Raw genomic sequence first — 19,007 nt, 5'->3', positions numbered from 1 at the left:
CCAAATAAATAATAACATAAATTATAGTTTTATACCTCAATTTCACTTCACAACAAAATGTATTATACAACGATTGAAACATAAAGTTAAGAGAAAATATTGAGAGTTAGATGGAATGAAGGTGGGAAATCAATTTTTTTAGGGAACCTTTGTTCGGTGTTATTAACAACGAACTCACTAACGACTACTTTAAGCATTATAACGTTTAGTTCAAATAGCGAAGAGAAAAGGTCAATAAAAAGCCAACTAAGTCTTAGTCTCTGTTACTAACATCGAGCAAGGGTAACCTAGTAAACAAAAGTCAAGTTATTGTTCGCTCTTAGTAACAATTAACAAGGTGTTGACTTGGCTACCTTATTCGTTGTAACTAATAATGAACAAGACTTAGTTTTTTTGTTTTTTTTTTTTTTTTGGAATTTTTGAGTCCACCTTTTGTTATGTTCATTATTCGTAATAGCAAAGTAAAGCCAAATCTCAGGTCTGAATCTAAAGACGCTTATTTTAAAAATAACATTCTAATGGGCTAATTTTTGAAATTTTTGTTGCAAATTAGCGTATATTTTTTTCTTCCAATTTTCACTACCAAGCTAGGTAGATGTTAAGTCATTAAAAACATCATCTAATGCATGCCTTCTTAAGCTAGTAATTGACCCTTAATGATTCCAAACTAAGTATAACTTCAATAAGAATCACAAAATCAACTATAATCAATATGATAAAATAACACTTGTGCACCTTCTTGGGATAGCTTATCTACTAAATTTCATTGATACAACATACATTTTAAAGCTAATCAACTCAAACTTGAGCACATTAACCCCCTATATTTGATGAGCAATTTCACCCCAAACCCTAGAATAGAACTTACTCATTATATATAATTAAGCATGCCAAAATAAACAAAGATGCTAAATTAAATATGATGAGATGAACGAAAAATGAAATTAATCACTCTCCCTCAGACCACGAGAACCATTCTGCAATTAACTCTGAAAAACGCCTTAAAGCCAAGAACTACCTGCACAACAAACCAGAGCTCAGAGGGGGAGGGAAACAAAGTAGAAAAAGCGGCAAAATGCAACTATAACATACCTAAAATGAAGTAATATGCAAGACTATCCTATGAGTGAGATGAATCTCACTTATCAAGCATGACTCTATTTTTGTTAAAAAAAAAAAAAAAACATAATTTACTTAAAAAAATCAAAGTTAAGCTTCTGATTCATTGTAAAAACAAAAATTGCAAGTAAAAAATCAGAATGAGTGGTAGAATGACATGTGTCACTTTTAAGAATAGTTTGACACGTAAATAGTTATTGCGACTATTATATAGATTATATTTGTACGAAGTATTTGGGTATTTCTATTAGACGGCAATAATAAGACTGAATTTTAGTGTGTTAAAAAGCAATAGAATATGTTGCGGGAAAGTGCTAGTCAAATATTGATATTAAATTATTAAAATTAGTCTAAGTATGAGATTATTCATAGCTAGAATGGGTGAAATGTTGATTTTTAATATCAATTTGGTAAAAAGTATCTTGAATAATTCAATATTTTCATGTTTTTTCTAAAATAAATCCACCTATTAATCAACCATGAATAAATTTTCTTAGACTAAACTCGATAATCGGATGACTTGCTATAAAAAATTTTATTTTAAGAAAAGAATTAATAAATTAAAATAAAATGTCGAAAAAATGTAATAGATAAAATTATTGTGGAAAAATGATGAAAATATTAAATTATTGTAGGTAATTTTTTTAAGGGAAAAGGCTAAATAGCGAAGATACAGACAACATGAAATCACACAAATCTCTTCACATACTATTTTCTCCCTCGTGTCTAACCCTCTTCCTCTTCATGACACTCCAACCTCTTCTCATTTTCAATTTACAACTATAACAATAATAACTATTACAATTGCAATTCACAATTATGTATTGTTTCATTTAAATCCTATATCTTTCACACCCAAAAACAACAATCAATCTGTCCTTTCGTCAGTTACTTGTTGCTTGAATTGTGTTTTTGTTCATTTGCCTATAAATTAGAAGGGGTTTTTTGAAAATTTAAAGGGTAATATAGGAGTCAATCAATCTGGGTCTTTATTATTTGGATCCGTGAAGAAAAAGAGAACAAGAACATAAATGGAGGAAGGGCTTATCAATTGGGGAGTCATCAGATCTCTTCTTGCTATTGTTCAATGGTGGGCTTTCAATGTCACTGTTATTATCATCAACAAATGGATCTTTCAGGTCATTATCTTTCTGTTTCCTTCAATTGATTAAATGTTAATATAGGAGTATTTTTTAGCTGCTGCATTTCAATTTTTAAAAATGTGTACTTTTAAGTTTTTCCTTTAATGCCTTTTTACATTTCAACATCTGAATAAGAGAATTAACCCATGGCTGAATTCCATTTAATAATTTGATAATTTGCTTTTGTGTTTGTTCTTATGTCCATTTTCAATGGGTTGAATTGTATAGTTGTTTGGTTTCTAATTATAACAGGACTACATTGATAAATCGTGTATACATGCAAAGTTGTAGACCATGTTTGCTATCAGTATCATTCTTAATTTTGTGTTTAATTCGAAACCAAACTCGGCCTATGTGAAAGCCATTTAATGTAATTTGATGATGAAATTTGTGTTTCAGTGTTATGTACATGTGTTTAGAAAACTTCTCTTTCTATTTGATGTTTATGTCACTCCGTCAAAAATTTTCCCATCAAAGAAGGTGGTGATTTTTTTTGCTTTGGCAAATTTAGGGTTTCTATAAAGATGAAACTAGGTCTTTTGTGCCGGTTTTGTACTATTGGGTTTCATTTTATTGTTGAGGAATGAGGATTATAAAGTATGTTTACAAGAATGATCATATTGAGAAGTTTAAGAATTGCTTTGTGCTGCATTGTAATTTGTATAGTATTTTGTTACAAATAAAAAGGTAATCTTTGGCTTGATGTTACTCTTTTTCAATTATAAGCCAAGCATATTATTTATGCCTATTGTATTTTTTAGTATTAAGAAGTTGGAACCTCATCGTTAGCTATACAATATTTTCAGCAAACATTGCTAAAACACAAATTTTCAAATTAGACAGTCACCCGGTGAGACCATTTTTATTGGACTAGCCCAATGTACACTTACTGTTTTAAAATGATCACTTATAATCTTAAAGTGATCAATTAGAAAAATAGATTAATTATTTGGGCTCGTCGTCTCATGGTGAGACGGTCATACAGAATTTGCTATTGCTAAAAATAGAAAGTCCTTGGAACAGAAAGAGGGACTTGCTTTTAGCAAAATTTTATCTATGGCATTGGGGCAATGGAAAGTTGTTGGGGAGAAATTGATTTGAATTGATCATGAATGAGCAATGAAGAATAGTCAATTAGGACACTTGGTTTTTTGGAGTCTCAGACTCTAATCAGAAACATTTTTATGTCAATTTTAGATTAGATCTAATCAGTTTAACTCAACATTGTTGATCAGATGTATACAGTATTTTCTTGATTGTTTGCAAGTCGAAAATCTGTATGAATATTAAAACTTGATGTTTTTTGTTGAAACAGAAACTGGATTTCAAGTTTCCTCTTACAGTATCTTGTGTCCACTTCATATGCTCATCTATTGGAGCTTATGTGGCTATAAAGATCTTGAAGGTAAAACCTTTGATAGCAGTTGAGCCTGAGGACCGTTGGAAAAGGATTTTTCCCATGTCGTTTGTATTTTGCATCAACATAGTCTTGGGGAATGTGAGCTTACGATATATACCAGTCTCTTTTATGCAGACCATTAAATCCTTTACTCCCGCAACAACAGGTTGGTTGTTTGAGATCAAAGGTTTTTTTACTCGGCTTTGAGTTTAGATAGTTTTTATCACTTTTTCTGAACATAAATTGTAACAGTTATTTTGCAGTGGCTTGTTTGGAGAAAATACTTCGAGTGGAGAATTTGGGCTTCTTTGGTCCCAATTGTTGGAGGGATTCTTTTAACTTCTATGACTGAATTGAGTTTTAACATGTTTGGGTTTTTGGCTGCTTTGTTTGGTTGTTTGGCGACTTCTACAAAAACAATTCTTGCAGAGTCTCTTTTGCATGGATACAAATTCGATAGGTACTTTTAATTCTTTTTGTTTCTTATTCCCTTTGTGAATGGGCTATTTTTTTACTTCTAAACCATGTAATCCGTGGTGGTTCTATCTGTTTGTAAATTTGGGTTATTTTTTAGGGGACTGTAAGGGTTGTAAATTGTGAACTTATGTGCCTCTCATATAATTTATATTTTCCATTAGAATAGTTGTGAAGTCTTGAGAGATAAATTTTGAAATGAAGATATAATAAAGGGTTTAGAAGTTGTAAATATTGAAGAAAAGATCGTTTAAGATGTTTTGGGCATGCGCAAAAGATGAGTTTCTAACAAACTGATAAGGAAGATAGAAAGTTGGTGCGTGGGAGACTTAAATGAGGACAAGGAAGACTGAATATGATTTGGAGGACAGGAGTGGAAAAGGATATGAGGGATCTAGACTTACAAATTGATATGGTAGAAAATCAAAATGAATGAAAAAGAAGAATTTACGTGGACGACCATTGTAACTGATATATTGGCTCATGTAGCCAATCCCTAATCTTTTAGGATTAAGGCTCTGACATTATTTTTATTGTGTATCACTGTCGTGTACATGCAACACTAGTCCTTGCAACTTGATATGATAAATAATCATTATACTTTATCTAACCTCATATTCTTGAAAATGTCGATCTTTATTGGTAAAAAAAGGCTATGTGAACTTCGTTCTCCTGCCTTGCTAGTGATTCTTTGTTTACTCTTTCTATGCTACTATACACATGAAGCGCCTGTAATCTTTTTAACTGCTTCGTGCTTATCACATATGGGTTTTAGATTTTTTTTTCGTGATGATTCTCCCTTGTAACATTACGTATTTACATTAGCATTGTTTACATTACCTCAATGCTATTGGTGGTTGCCAGCTTAGTTTGATGTGCACAACCTTACCTTTGTTAGTAATAACATCTAGGTTTTTTTTATTGTCCCTTGCTACTTGTAGCTAACATCACCTACATTCACTTAAAAAGGAAGTGCACATGATTTAAAGAGCATTTAAATATAATTTGATCTTATATGCATCGATGCAAAGTTGTGGTTTAGATTTTTTAACCTAGCACTTTACTTATTTCACAAATTTGTCTTTCTCATTCGACAATTTATTAAGCATTGTAATATTTATTGTAATTAGTAAAAATCGATTTGATCTACGCAACTTTGTCCTTTTATTTGAATTTGTTTGAGTTCTATAATGGTCATTGAGGGCCATTAGCATATGTACTAGGTGTTATAAGATAATCTTTCTATAGATTCTATGTAATTGCTCTAGGTGTTATAAGATAATCATTCTATAGATTCTATGTAATTGCTCTAGGTGTTATAAGATAATCTTTCTATAGATTCTATGTAATTGCTAGTTAGGAGTGCAATTCGTTAAGCAGCCAAAGGATCATGATCCAAAGGCATCATTATAAGAACATAGCGTTCTAGAGCCCTCTATCCCATGTACTCCTATTTTTGAATGGGAGTAGCACCGCTTGAAGTGACGGGGGAGAGGAAGTGGAGATGTATATAAGGAAAGAACATTTTCTCTATAGTAAATTGCAACGGTGTCAAAAATCTGAGGAAAAAAGTAAAGGTTTTCCTCTTTTAAGCTTTTTATTTGAAAACATTTTTGAGGCGTCATTCTTTCACATTTGCTTGATGTATTTCAATATGGCTTTGCAAGCGAGTCAAGATCTATGTAAGTCCAGAATCTTTAATTTAATCAAATTGAACTTTTAATGAGTTTTAGTAAGTCATAGTTATTTTTTTCTTGGTGAAATTATTTTATCAGCTAAAAGCAGCACTGAAACTAAGATTAACTGCAGGGAATCAGTAAAAATTGTTTTGATCCATACAAATTAGTTTCTATCTTTTTTTTTGTGGGAATTAGTTTCTATCTGTTAATATCAGTAAATCGGTAAAAAATTAGTTGTCAAATAAAATTATTTTTAAAACATTAAGTTTTGATTCGGTAACAAGTTGAAAGAACAAGGTTACTGATTTATTTCATTGGACGACCCGTTTGATTGATAACCGATATAATTGAGCCTAAGCCCCCGCACAAAATTCATGAGCTTTATATATATAATTACACGTAACTGTCTCTAGTTCATTATATGCTAGAGCGAATTTAGGACTTAATAATATTTTGGTAGGACTTAATAATCTTTTGGTACAAGGTGAAAGAACAAGATCATGATAAGATATGGTTGTGTCTTAGGCAAGATTTGAGAGATCAGATGTGGGACTTCCCTTTTCGAGGGTCTTTCTTTTGTCGGGTCTCTTATATTTAGGTGCTCATGCTCTGTAATCTCATTGATTTTGTACCCCTTAAATTATGTTCGATCGTCATGTGTTTCTGTTGTGAAGCTAGCAGGACTGAATATTTTCCTATACCCATTCCAGTATCTTCCTTTATGGCATTATAGAAGTACTTGTTGAGTAATTTGCTTCCATCTTTACCTTTGCTTTGCCTCTGTATCTGCCTTTACGCATTTTCTTCTTTTTCATCCCTAGTAATCTGGACCTAGTTTGCGACTAATTGTGGTGTGATGTCTACCCAGCATAAATACCGTCTTCTACATGGCACCTTTTGCGACCCTTATTTTAGCAGTACCAGCTTTGGTGCTTGAGGGTCCCGGAGTGATCGTATGGCTTAACACCCATCCATCAGTTCTGTACTCCCTGATAATTATCTTCGGGTCCGGAGTATTGGCTTTCTGTCTCAATTTTTCCATCTTCTACGTTATTCATTCTACTACAGCCGTCACTTTCAATGTTGCCGGAAATCTCAAGGTGAGCTCAAAAACTTCAGGTTTTTGTGTTTTGTCATTCCATTTGATATGAATAGAGGTGTTCATTCGGGTCATCAAGTTGATTTTGGCTCAACTGTTTCGGGTTGGTTCAAAATCGAGTTTGTGTCCACATTGATATTTATATAATTTTAAATTATTTTGAAGTCGGGTCAACTTAGATTCGATTACAAGGTCGGATAAATGTATGGTCATCGGTTCTGTTTTGAACACCTCTAGATATGAACTTGGTTCCATCAAGGTTCAGGGAACCTGAACTAGAACCGGCAAGAGCCGGTTCGACTCAGGTTCCCCTGGGGTAGAACCAGAACCGGACAGTGGCCATGAAAAATGTGCGTATGTGCTTTGTTTCACTTTCTCATTATAAAACACGAGTTTTTATTCGTTTTCTGTCCCCAGGTAGCTGTAGCTGTTCTGATTTCCTGGCTTATATTCAAAAACCCAATCTCGGGTCTAAATGCTGTTGGGTGTGCAGTAACACTAGTTGGATGCACGTTCTATGGCTATGTACGGCACTTGATAACACAACAACCCCCAGGAACACCACGAACACCAAGAACTCCGCGAAACTGGACAGAAATGCTTCCTCTTGTGAATGACAAGTTAGATGACAAGGTTTGAGACAAGTAGTATTTTGCAGGTTATTTAAGATGCTTTGGAACAGTTTGATAGGAAGATTACAGTGATGAATATCATGATTTATGCCTTGTTATGTAGACATGATTAGATACTTATATTTTCTAACCCTCTATTTATAATATATACAAGTATATTTAGAGATATACTTACCTTTTTCCTGGTCATTTTTCTAGATTTATCCTTTTTTACTCTTTGAAAAATTAAATTAAATTTTTGGAGCTAAGAGAATAATATGGTTAAGCTTGATGCATTTAGACTTAAGTGGTAATAATATTTAACTGTAGTTGGTAAATAAGATTAAATAATAAGTCGTTGAAAAAACAAGTTGATCAAATTAAAAGGACTATATTTGTTGATAAAAAATAGTGGAGATTATTACTAAAATAAGAAATGGTGAAAAAAAAAATTTTAAAAAAAAAATGAGAGGTATGAAAACCTTTTGATGACATGGAGATGTAATTCTTGATTTAGTGGTGTTGAAAGCAATTAAATGGAGTTGAATAATTTTGAGTTTGTTTTATCGTCAACCCAAATAATAATTTTTGTTCACAATGAGACATTTTTTAATTAGGCCAATTCACTGATAATGTCTTATTTTTATTTTTGTCATTCTTTTTATCCTTTTACTCTTACTACAACAACACAATAACACATAAATATCAATGTCCTTTATGAAAAACGAGAATTTTCCATCCACTTTTAAATGGTCTCCTACCTCTCCTTGGTTTTGGTGTAAAATCTAAATTCACATTTTCTATGAATAGAAGGGAGTAATATATAATAAATTTTCACTTTTATTTATATATTTAAACAAATTCAATAGGACTTAAGAGTATATTGTTTGAAGTTTGAGATTTTAGTTGAACCAAATATATTATTTATTTTTACCTTATTATAAAATATTGTGATTAATTTAACACGGTTTTTTTCATAGCAGAATGGAATTGGACAAATCAAAATGGAAGAAAAGAAAGCAAATTCTATAATGGTAGGTTTTCCTTGATTATTATGTAAAATGTTTAGATTTTTTTGTATGAATAATAATTTTTTTCTCCAATTTTTTCTTTTGTTACTATTTATTATGCCATTTTATTTGCTCTTAGATTTCCAACACTAATCAAGACTAGAAAAGGAATAACAACCTTTATGTTAGATTAACGTGACCTTAAAAGATAAAAAAAAAAAAAAACATTAATACCTCATTCTCTACTGAGGGTCACTTTGGTCGAAACCACATTATTTGCTTTGATAAGAATATGGTTTGTCGTCATTTAAGTTTTTCAACTCTACTCAAACTCTAATCTTAGGTTTTATAAGCAGAATATAACGGATATGATAAATTAATAAAAATGACGACGTTTGTTATTATCTATAATTTGACCTTCTTGAGTCAATTAATATAATAGTTTTCGAATTCTACAAACCCAAATTTGTTGAAGCATCTTTGAGCATTCTTTAAAGTTTTACTTGCATTGATTTTCTTACAAGATTTGAAGTAAGCTTTGGTTGCCTCTATGTTTTGTTTTACTTACAACACTACATTCATATTCAAAGTCCATAAATTTGAATAATAAATAATTTCTATATTTAATAAAAATAATTAGTATAAGAAACACAAGATGAAACATAAAATTGTCTTATCTAACTTTACATTACCTGCCCATATTGATTTATTAAACACAGAGTTTATACCTCACAAATATCAATGCTCCTCATTGATTACCATAAAATAGCAGAATCAGATTCAAAATCCAACCAGGCACCATAATGTCTCACAAATCTAAAGGTACTCTTTTAATTATTTAATTATACCATTGCTTACCACTCTTTTTTCAAATACTGACCATTTCTGACACTTTAATTACTCTTTTTTTTTTAACTTTTACAGAGGAATTTAATCAAAACAAACTGATCTTCATGATGATGCTTAGATCACATCTTGTAATCCAATTTGATTTAATCAGATTTCAAAAATAATTTATAAAATACAATTTAAACACAAAATTCTATTTCAAACAGATCTAAAACAGCTGACTCAAAATCAATCTGATAATCCGAATAAACACCTATTTAGATGAATACTTGAATATATATTAGTAGTTGATAATTAGTTAATTACATAATGGGTCATAGTATAACCCCAATATTACTACATAATTAATAATCTTAATTAATAGGAGTAATGTTCTTCATTCCTTCTACAATTCTACAGTTCTACATGTTTTATATTCCCAGTTTAGAAAATTAATTAATATTACTACCTCTAATCAGAATTAGGAAATTACATAGAAGTAATTATTAAAAAAAGTGAGATTTATTTTTAAAAAATATATGTTCAGGCTAAGAGCCAGAAATTCTTTTGCCATCTGGTGCTGATCAGGTAGCCACCCATGCCTTTGCTCTGCTTTCTAACACCAATTGTCAAACACTCTGCATTGTTGATGCAATGTTCCACAAAATCCTCAGAATTGCTTACTCCAAATAGACTGCCCAATAAATCATTGATTACATTAAATCAAATATTAATCAATATTTAATTATACTTGCTACATTATAATTATTAACACTATTTATCGTTTAAATTTATTTCATATATTGCAGCTAATATTATAGTATAAATTTTTTATAACTTTTAGACATGCATAGTTTAATTCATATCAAAATAACACATTGTATTACGTAAAAAGTTAAAATATAACGAGTTTAAGGGAAATGAAGGGAGGATGTATTTTCTAACTAATCAGATGAGATTAGACTTTGATTAGACAGATCTGTGAGTAATTAATGTGGGAGATTTGATTAGGAGTAATTAAAAATGGGACCCACCAGGTGATTATGGGAGAGGGTTTCTTCTGGCCTAGAACCAACACAGATGCCTCTAGTTTCTTCACTTGGCTCAATACTGTTGCTAGCTTTGGACCTTGTATCACCAATGCTTCTACTTCCACCTTAATACAAGTTTATTATATCAACCTCATTATATAACCAAAATTAAAGAGTATAATTACATGAAAATTAAGAACTAATCTCACTTATTAGAGTTGCTTAACTAAATTAAGTCCACTATTCCATTGAAATTACGTTTCTTTTCAATCAACTCTAAAAATACGGGAAAATTGTCAATAATAAATAACATTAGCTTGATCCGCATGGTTTATTTTTAAATAAACCTACCTATTAGTTAGTTTTGCTATAATAAAGTCATATATATTGTTTATAACCATCTTCAAAGCTTCTTTAAATCAAACAATTAGGAATAAAAAATAATTGAGTTTATTTTATTTCAGCAATTATATCGAATAAGTGGATTTATTTAAAATGATCAATAATTAAGTTTATTTTCAGCGGGTCAAATAAAAATTAATTTATTTTTAATAATTCATCTAATTAAAAATGAAATTTGTTGTTCTTGATTTTTCCATATATTGTTCACAAAGAAAAGTGAATAAATTTACAAGAAATAGAAGAAAGGTATGATATTCCAAGATTATTGATAAGCATACAAAAAGAAACAGCCAAATTTTCTTGGAGTACTTTAGCTAAGATTGTAGGAGTAATTGACAAAACTTAATAATTTGTTTTACTTTAAATGGGACTATCAAAGATTTATACAAAGTCCTTCAAGGAGAAAAGATCCCTACTTTCTATGTGTACCTAAAATCAAAAGCACAAGTGGTTGGGAAAAGATTGAAAGAGTGGCCTCAGCAAATCAAATTTCTAATTTTACCCAAAAAAACAGTAAAATACCCACATTATATTGGAAATTTATGATAAAAAAAAATGCAAATATTGAGTAAATAAACAAAGTAAATATACTAATACAAGTATATATACTAATAAAAGTGGGCATAAAAACATTATAAGCGTTATTTTTGAACAATAAACATGTAAATTATAAATAGAATAAACATGTAAACTCTTAATTTCACCAACCATTTATTAGAAAAAACTTTTAAAGGTTCATTTTCTAACCAATATTCATGTAAATTATGAGTAAATAAATAGAATAAAATGTTAACTCTTGATTTCACCTTATAAACCTTACATAAACATTGGCATACTAACTTTAAAAGCTTTAATTGTTTTTACCAAAACTATGTAAATTATGAGAAAATAAATAGATTAAATATGTAAACTATTGTTTTCAACTAGACAACTACTATATAAATTTTTTTACAAAAATATAAAAAAAATTAAACCATCGTGTTCTAACCCAAAAACATGTAAATTATGAGTAAATAAATAGAATAAACATGTAAACGCTGGATTTCAGATAAATTTGTTAACGTGCTTGTACATAAGAAGACCCGTATAAGAAGAGAGTTGATTGGATACAAACCCAATGAGATTTCATGCTAAAACCAATCAGTATTAAGAGGAGTAGCCCATCAAGTATATATATTAGTCGACTTCTCTCTAATTCTTCAAGTTGAATCACAGTTATTTTTCTAACATTTACTACCATCCTAACATGAGCATACTAACTTAAATAGCTACATTTTTCAACCAAAAAACAAGGAAAAAACAGAGTAAAGAAGAAGAAAGAAACCTCAGGTTTGCAAGCCTTGCAAAGAGAACCGAGGGAGCTAGCAAGAGTAGGAGTAGAAGAAGAAGAATCAGAAATAATATGAAGAAGTGTAAGGCAATCACCCTTGTTGGTAACATGAGTAAGGGCCCACATCATTGCATGTTTAGATCTTGAAGATTCATCAACAACAACCATTACCCTTTTTTGAGACATCATTCCACTACCATTATTACCAAACCCATATTCATTTCCATACATATTATTCATTTGTTTCCAACAAGAACCCATTTCACCTCCATAAGAATACCTTCTATGACTACTATTACTTGCCCATCTTCTTGATGTTGATTTCCAGCCTTCTTTGGCACTTAATTGTCTTAAAATTGAACCCATTTTTACAGTCAAGAAATGGTTGAGACTTGATAGAGAGAGTATTAAAATGGGAGAGTTAATTGAAAGGATGATTATTGATTTAAAAATGGTGGGGAATGGAGCAGAGGAAGGGTAAATGGGGTTGCAGATTGCAGGTTATACTTTATGAGAAAAGGAGTACTAGTAGGAGTGTTCACAGAAACAAGTGAGGTGAGAGATGAATATGAAGACAAAATAGTGGACGGGTGGATGGATGGGATGTGAATGGACGTATCTATGCTATGGGAATTGTTAATGTGGGATCAAATACACATTGCATTGTTTCACCATTTTACAATTACAAAAGGTCCTTAAATTCTTTTTTAACTATAAAATTTATTATGAATAAACTTAAATTATTAATAAAAATAAGTTAAAAAAGTAAATATTAATTATAAAAAGAGAAAAAATAAATAAAAATCAAAAAATGGACCTAGTTGCACATTTTATATGATTTGAACTAGGCCGAGTCACACAGTTTATACGACTGGATCTAATTTTTTTATTTAATTAATATTTTATGTTTATTTCATTAATTTTTTTATTTTATTTTGGTTGAAGATGTTTTACAAAGAAGCGGAGCAAAAGAGAAGAAAATTGTTTATATTGCAAAAGTTTTATGCTGAAATTTAATACATGTTCACTCTTTTTTGCCATAACTTTTGATAGAAAAATTACATCAATACAATGTTCGTGCCACTAGAAATTAGACTTAAAGAACTTTAGTACACGGGTGAATGACCCAGTCACACAAAATACACAACTGGACCGCTGTAGTGTCGCACAAAACTTGCCAAACCAACCCCTAGGCGACATTTTTTTATTTTATAAATTTGAAAATTGTTTATAACTAAATTATATTAAAAATGGGTTAAATTGGATGCATGGTAATAAATTATGCAAGATAGTTTGAGGATGTAGAGGAGCTGAATGAGGTTGCACTCAAACACTAATTAGAGCTTTCTTCAGCAAATCTCGATTAAATTGCACATTTAAAATTTTAGACGAATACAGAGCTCAAAAGCTTACACTTACCGCGACACCCACACACAAGACTTACTAGTTGTATTGATAAACTTGGGTGGACGTATTTTAAATAGACTTATATTTGATTTAGGCCGAATAATAATTTTTAAAAAAAAAAAATTGGAAAGAAAGGGATATGATGAGGTCGGGAGAAGGTTGTGTTATGAATGATATACTCTAATTGTGAATTTAGGCTGGCTAAAGAAAGTTCACAGGAATCACTGGCGCGGGTTGTGGCTTTACTCTGCTAACAGATCTACTTAGTAATATTTCTTAATACTTACGTCAAATAAACTTTTACACGATCTAATATATTTGTCGAATCGTTTATATTTAGAGTTATTATACATAATTAAAAATTATAAAAATTTGAAATTATAAAAATATGCGACGAGATGAATAAAACAAGATCCCACATGACTATTTTTTTCTCGTATAATAGTCAAAATATGTAAATTACTATCGAATGATGAATAGTGCGAAATTTGGTTTGGAGCAAGTAATATGGAACGGAAAAAGTATAATCACTTCACATTAGTTTTTTTCTTTTTATTATAATTATTATTTCCTCCGTTCTAAAGGTGTTATACGGGCTATCGGGTTAATTTTGGGTCAAGTTTTTCGGAACTGTTGAAATCTGGCTTGTGTCCATATTTTTTTCATAATTGTAAATCCTTTTTGAATTCGGGTTCAGTTATATGGTCAGGTAAATTTTGAATTATCGAGTCTGTTTTGAACATCCCTATCTAATTCAATTATATTTAGCTATATTTTTCTTATTTAATCATTTGAAATTACTTATTTTTGGCATAAAATAACTATATAAATGTCTATTTTATTTCTGTTTTTTCCTTAGTCTCTTGAGAGACTATCTCTCTGAGAAACGTCTCTCAAACTCAGCCCATTAAAGCTTAATGCTTACTTTTACTCTACATTTTCTTTTATGGACCAATTCAATTAGAGATGGTCTCTAAAAGAGATTGTCTAAATTGTGAATCAAAATTTTTACACCCATCTTTTCTTAAGGTTTTAATGGTCTTTTTAACACAAAAATATAAATGTATTTAATTCTTATGTAGTAGAGCCTGTATGTAACTCATAAAGAAAAAGTTTTAATAAATAACAGATATTTATGAGGTTAATAAATTATAGGATGTGATAGGATGAGAGTTGTTATTTTAATTTTTTTTTTTAATTTTATATATTTTAATATTATTTTTTTGTCTTTTTATGGTAATTTAAAAATTATAGTTATTAATTAGGAATTTTTGAGAATAAAAAAAAATATTATTCTCGAGAAAAACCTATGCTTTTCTACTGCTACTATTCCCATTCACAAGAGATTCTTTTTTTTTCTTCCTTTTTGGCCATTGTTTTTTCTCATCAGTCATGATGTCTTGGCCTTTACATTATTTTTGGTTATTTCTCTGTTTATATCTGTGTTATTTAACACTCATATGACGTATGAATGAATTATGATGCAGCCTCAATGAACTATTTTGGAGCCAAGTAGTCTTTTATTTGATGTTCCTATTTTATTTTAGGAATGATGTATTTGTTGTTTTCCAAAATAATATTTTTATATTATATTTTTGGATATAATTTGTTTCACTCATCTTAATTTTAACATTTTTATAATGATTATTGTTTTCATATGTTTTTTATTAATTTTATTTTAATATTTTTTAATATTTATCATCTAAAAGCGCAAGCCTCAAAGAGATTTAACAAAGAAAAACAAATGAAAAAATATAATGCAAAAATGAACACAAGTGTTTATGAGGTATCTTGAATACCTCCCCCTCAAATGTAGTTTATTATAATGAATTCAACAGTTACAAGTATAATAAACTCCCTTATCTTGAGAACAACCTTTCAAGATCACAAATACTAAAGCAAAGTAAGAACACTCTCAAGTTTCTAACAATGCAATAGCCCTCTCAACAATATGTGTGTTTGTGGTGTTGTTACTATGGGTGATGAATCCTATTTATAGGCAAGGCATTCATCACCCTTAGTATTCCCTCATAAATCACCATAAACCACAATTAACATCCAATTAACTATGACAATAAACATTACAATAAACAATAGAAGTAATGCACCACATAATTGCATAGCCATTTCACATTCTGACGAAATCAGAATCCTATGTAGCCTTCTGAACTTCCGCTCGACCCGAGCCACTACCTCGCTCGGTCGAGCGAGCTTCCAGAGAAGCTACTGACCTGTTCTGCACACTTCGCTCGACATGTTGCTCGACCGAGCCACTCCCGCTCGACCGGTCGAGCCACTCTTTGCTCGACCGAGCGTCTGGTCGAGCTGCTCACAGTTTGTTCCTCTTCTTGTTGCTTTGATCAAACAACTCTCATCAACGGTTCCAAACCTTAAACTACCCATATTCGACACATCTTTATCGACCCTCTCTAAAGTACAAGACAAAGCATGTTCGACTATATGTTTAAAGTTAACGTCATTATTAAGATTATTGGCACTTGCTTTAACATCATCTTTGTATTTTTCCCTTAGTTCTTATTTTATATTTTTAATGCTTATTTTATTGCTCTTTATCTCCTTCATTACTTTTATCTTTATTTTTACGTATTCAATTTATTCTATTTGTAAGTTGCAGGTTTCTCTCTCTTTGAAGACCTTTCTCGAGCCGAGGGACTCTTTGACCGCACTCTCCTCTATGGGTATGAGCTGCCGTCGTTCTTCCCTCCCCATACCCTGATCATAGTTCTCTATGAGCGAGATACACTGGGTATGATGATGATGATAAACGTTATTATCAGCAAATCTCCTGTGAGACGGCCGCATACGTGTGACCACTCACAGGTTCAATCCATATTTTGAAGTTGCCATTTTTGAATCTTGAATTGGACATTTTAAACCATGAAATAGACATTTTAAGTGATGAATTTGACAAACTTTAAACCACTAGAATAGACATTCTAAGTCTTGAAATAGATATTTTATAGAAAGTAGGTAAGTAAAATATAAAATTAAAGGTTGGAGTTGGGATTTATATAGTTAGAATTGGCATTTTAAGTGGTAAAATGAGTATTTTAAGGGTTGAAGTTGATAGCTAAAAAATTAAATTAAACCTCTGGAGAAGGGAGATTGAGGCTTGGGGTAGGAATTTTAAGTGTTAGATTTGACTTTTTAAGTCTTGAAATGAGTGTTATAAGGCTTAAATTCGGCAAGTAAAAAAATTTTTTGATTGCACACATGAAACGGTCGCATACAAGTTTTGTGCTTTATTATTCAATAAAATACTTGGTCAATAGGGACTACTAACTAGAAATATAAAGTACGTAAGATATTCATCAAACGATATGAAGAAATGAATAACCAAATGATCAATTGTTAAATTTCTATTATACTACATATAAGTGTGTGTAAACATCAACTAGTAAAATTGATAGAAAATTGGAGCTCGAATAATCAAATGATCAATTATTAAAATTAATACAACGAAATAAATAAAATAAAATCAGACATGATTATATTTTTATTTTGTTTAATAGGCCAATATGCAAAAGTGTTATAGAGAGATCACATCACTTTGGATATTGGGTTTGTAAGATTTAGTAGTGAGTAGTGAAATCTGATTCAAACGAAACCCGTGAGTATTATTATGTACATGATCTTATCTTGCTCGATGAAATGACTCCCTTTTCAATTTTCAAGTTGTTGTTCGTATAAACGTGAATGTGAGTGTGAAAGTGAAAGATGACATAACAAAGGTGGACCAATAATTGGGATTTGGGACTTAACTACTTACTTTAGTCCAACCAATGCCTTACTTTTTTCGCCTTAAACAACCATGCCTCCATATGGTAGCTCGAACCCATAGAGAAAAAAGTTCAAATTAGGAGTTCTCGTATCCAATGTATCGCGCTTATAAAAAAACTATGATCAGGGTTTGAGGAGGAAAGAAAGGCGGAAACTCATACTCAAAAAAAAGGATGTGGCCATAAAGTTTCTCGGGTCGAGAAAGATCCTCAGAAAAATCCTCAAGAAAAAGAGGTTCGTACAACGAAAAAAGACCGAGTGAGGCAAAATCTTTTAACCCGCATCTAACCACACAAGTTTAACCCTTGAAAATAAACTTAAAAATAAAAATAAAAAACCATATAAATAAAATAAAAATAATTAGATAAATAACCAAAAAAAGAATAAAATTGTAAAAGGCAAACAATAAGAACCGTAAAATGAGTCCTATATTTATCAAATAAATGATATTTATACTTTGTTAACCAAATGAATTAAAATTGTATTTAAAAGCTAAAAATCACAAAAGCTTATTTTGTTTCAATTAAAAACGTTACTCCACAAAAAGTATTAAAAAGTCTTAAACTTAAAAGGTATTAGCATAAAGATCACCTTCTTTCTTAGGCCAATAAACTTTTTTCCAACTCATATTTCCATGGCCCATACTATTTGCTTCACCATGCCATAGTTAGACTCTATAAATAGCATTCACATGAACACACTTAGAGAGAATAAACAATAATTTACACCAAAAGTTTAAAAAGCCAAGTCGAATAAGAAAGATGTTTCACTTGCCAAGATCTAATTTTAGAAGTCATTTTATTAACCTAAGCATCACAAACAACAAGAAAATTCTTTTAATGAATGAGGAACACCATAATATTTAAAGGGAAACAAACTCATAGCAAAACTATTATTATTATTATTATTATTATTATTATTATTATTATTATTATTTGTTCAAATGATATTTTATTTGGCTTTTGATTTTTTATTGGTCAAACGGCTAAAACACATTTACTAAATGACTATTTAGTCAAAACAATAAATTGTTACGAATATTTTTTTTATTGACTTTTGATTTTTTTTACTTAGGAAACATTCAATAACTGACAAATAAGTTTTGCCAAACGTCTCCATATCATATATATGGCTTAGATGGTTAGCATAAACAATTGACTCATTAACCAATATTTTCGGCTGATAGACGTTTGATATGCCGCATTCCATCATTTCTCAAACCTTAATTAAGCTTTTTATGTATATGTGCGGTATATACTGAACATGATGAAGATAAGCCAATAACTATGGGCTAAAGAGTCATTGTGCCCAATCATGGTAGAGCTAAGATTTGGTAGTACTTGAAAGCATGCATGCATGCATGTAATGACAAACAACAATGATGGCATAAAGCTGTTTCAATATACTTCGTATCATGAGAACTCTGAATGGAGTAGCAAGTATTGATATGATGACCCTTCTTCCCTTCTTCTCCAATTGTCTTATTTTCTTTTTATGGTCAAATTGTCTTGTTTTCAATCAACCAAATTTATCTTTATGTAATTTCTTGTGATGTAATTGTAGTAATTAAGTATGAATTACTTACAATAAATAATAATAAATTATACGTAGACTATTTTTTTGTCTCTTTCAATACGATTTTAATTTGTGAAGATCATAACAAGATGAAGTAATA

At 30.4% G+C, this 19,007-nt stretch overlaps 2 protein-coding genes across 2 annotated transcripts; one reads left to right on the top strand and one right to left on the bottom strand.

Annotated features, from left to right (window-relative positions):
- Nucleotides 1-1,808: 1,808 nt before the first annotated feature.
- Nucleotides 1,809-7,710, top strand: LOC130811032 (UDP-galactose transporter 1). Its single transcript, XM_057677176.1, has 5 exons — nt 1,809-2,258; nt 3,577-3,826; nt 3,913-4,120; nt 6,682-6,913; nt 7,330-7,710. Exons 1-5 carry the CDS (start codon nt 2,151-2,153, stop codon nt 7,549-7,551), a joined length of 1,020 nt encoding a protein of 339 aa, XP_057533159.1. The 5' UTR covers nt 1,809-2,150; the 3' UTR covers nt 7,552-7,710.
- Nucleotides 7,711-9,638: 1,928 nt separating this feature from the next.
- LOC130811175 (uncharacterized) lies at nt 9,639-12,742 on the bottom strand. The gene is made up of 3 exons (XM_057677366.1): nt 12,119-12,742; nt 10,396-10,517; nt 9,639-10,055 (listed from the first exon to the last, which is right to left on the bottom strand). Exons 1-3 carry the CDS (start codon nt 12,488-12,490, stop codon nt 9,905-9,907), a joined length of 645 nt encoding a protein of 214 aa, XP_057533349.1. The 5' UTR covers nt 12,491-12,742; the 3' UTR covers nt 9,639-9,904.
- Between the last annotated feature and the right edge of the window lie 6,265 nt (nt 12,743-19,007).

The sequence above is a fragment of the Amaranthus tricolor genome, chromosome 4 (genome assembly GCF_026212465.1).
Source record: "Amaranthus tricolor cultivar Red isolate AtriRed21 chromosome 4, ASM2621246v1, whole genome shotgun sequence".
NCBI classification, from domain to species: domain Eukaryota; kingdom Viridiplantae; phylum Streptophyta; class Magnoliopsida; order Caryophyllales; family Amaranthaceae; genus Amaranthus; species Amaranthus tricolor.
Note: the sequence above shows the minus strand (reverse complement) of the source record. Positions and strands in the feature narration are given on the sequence as shown.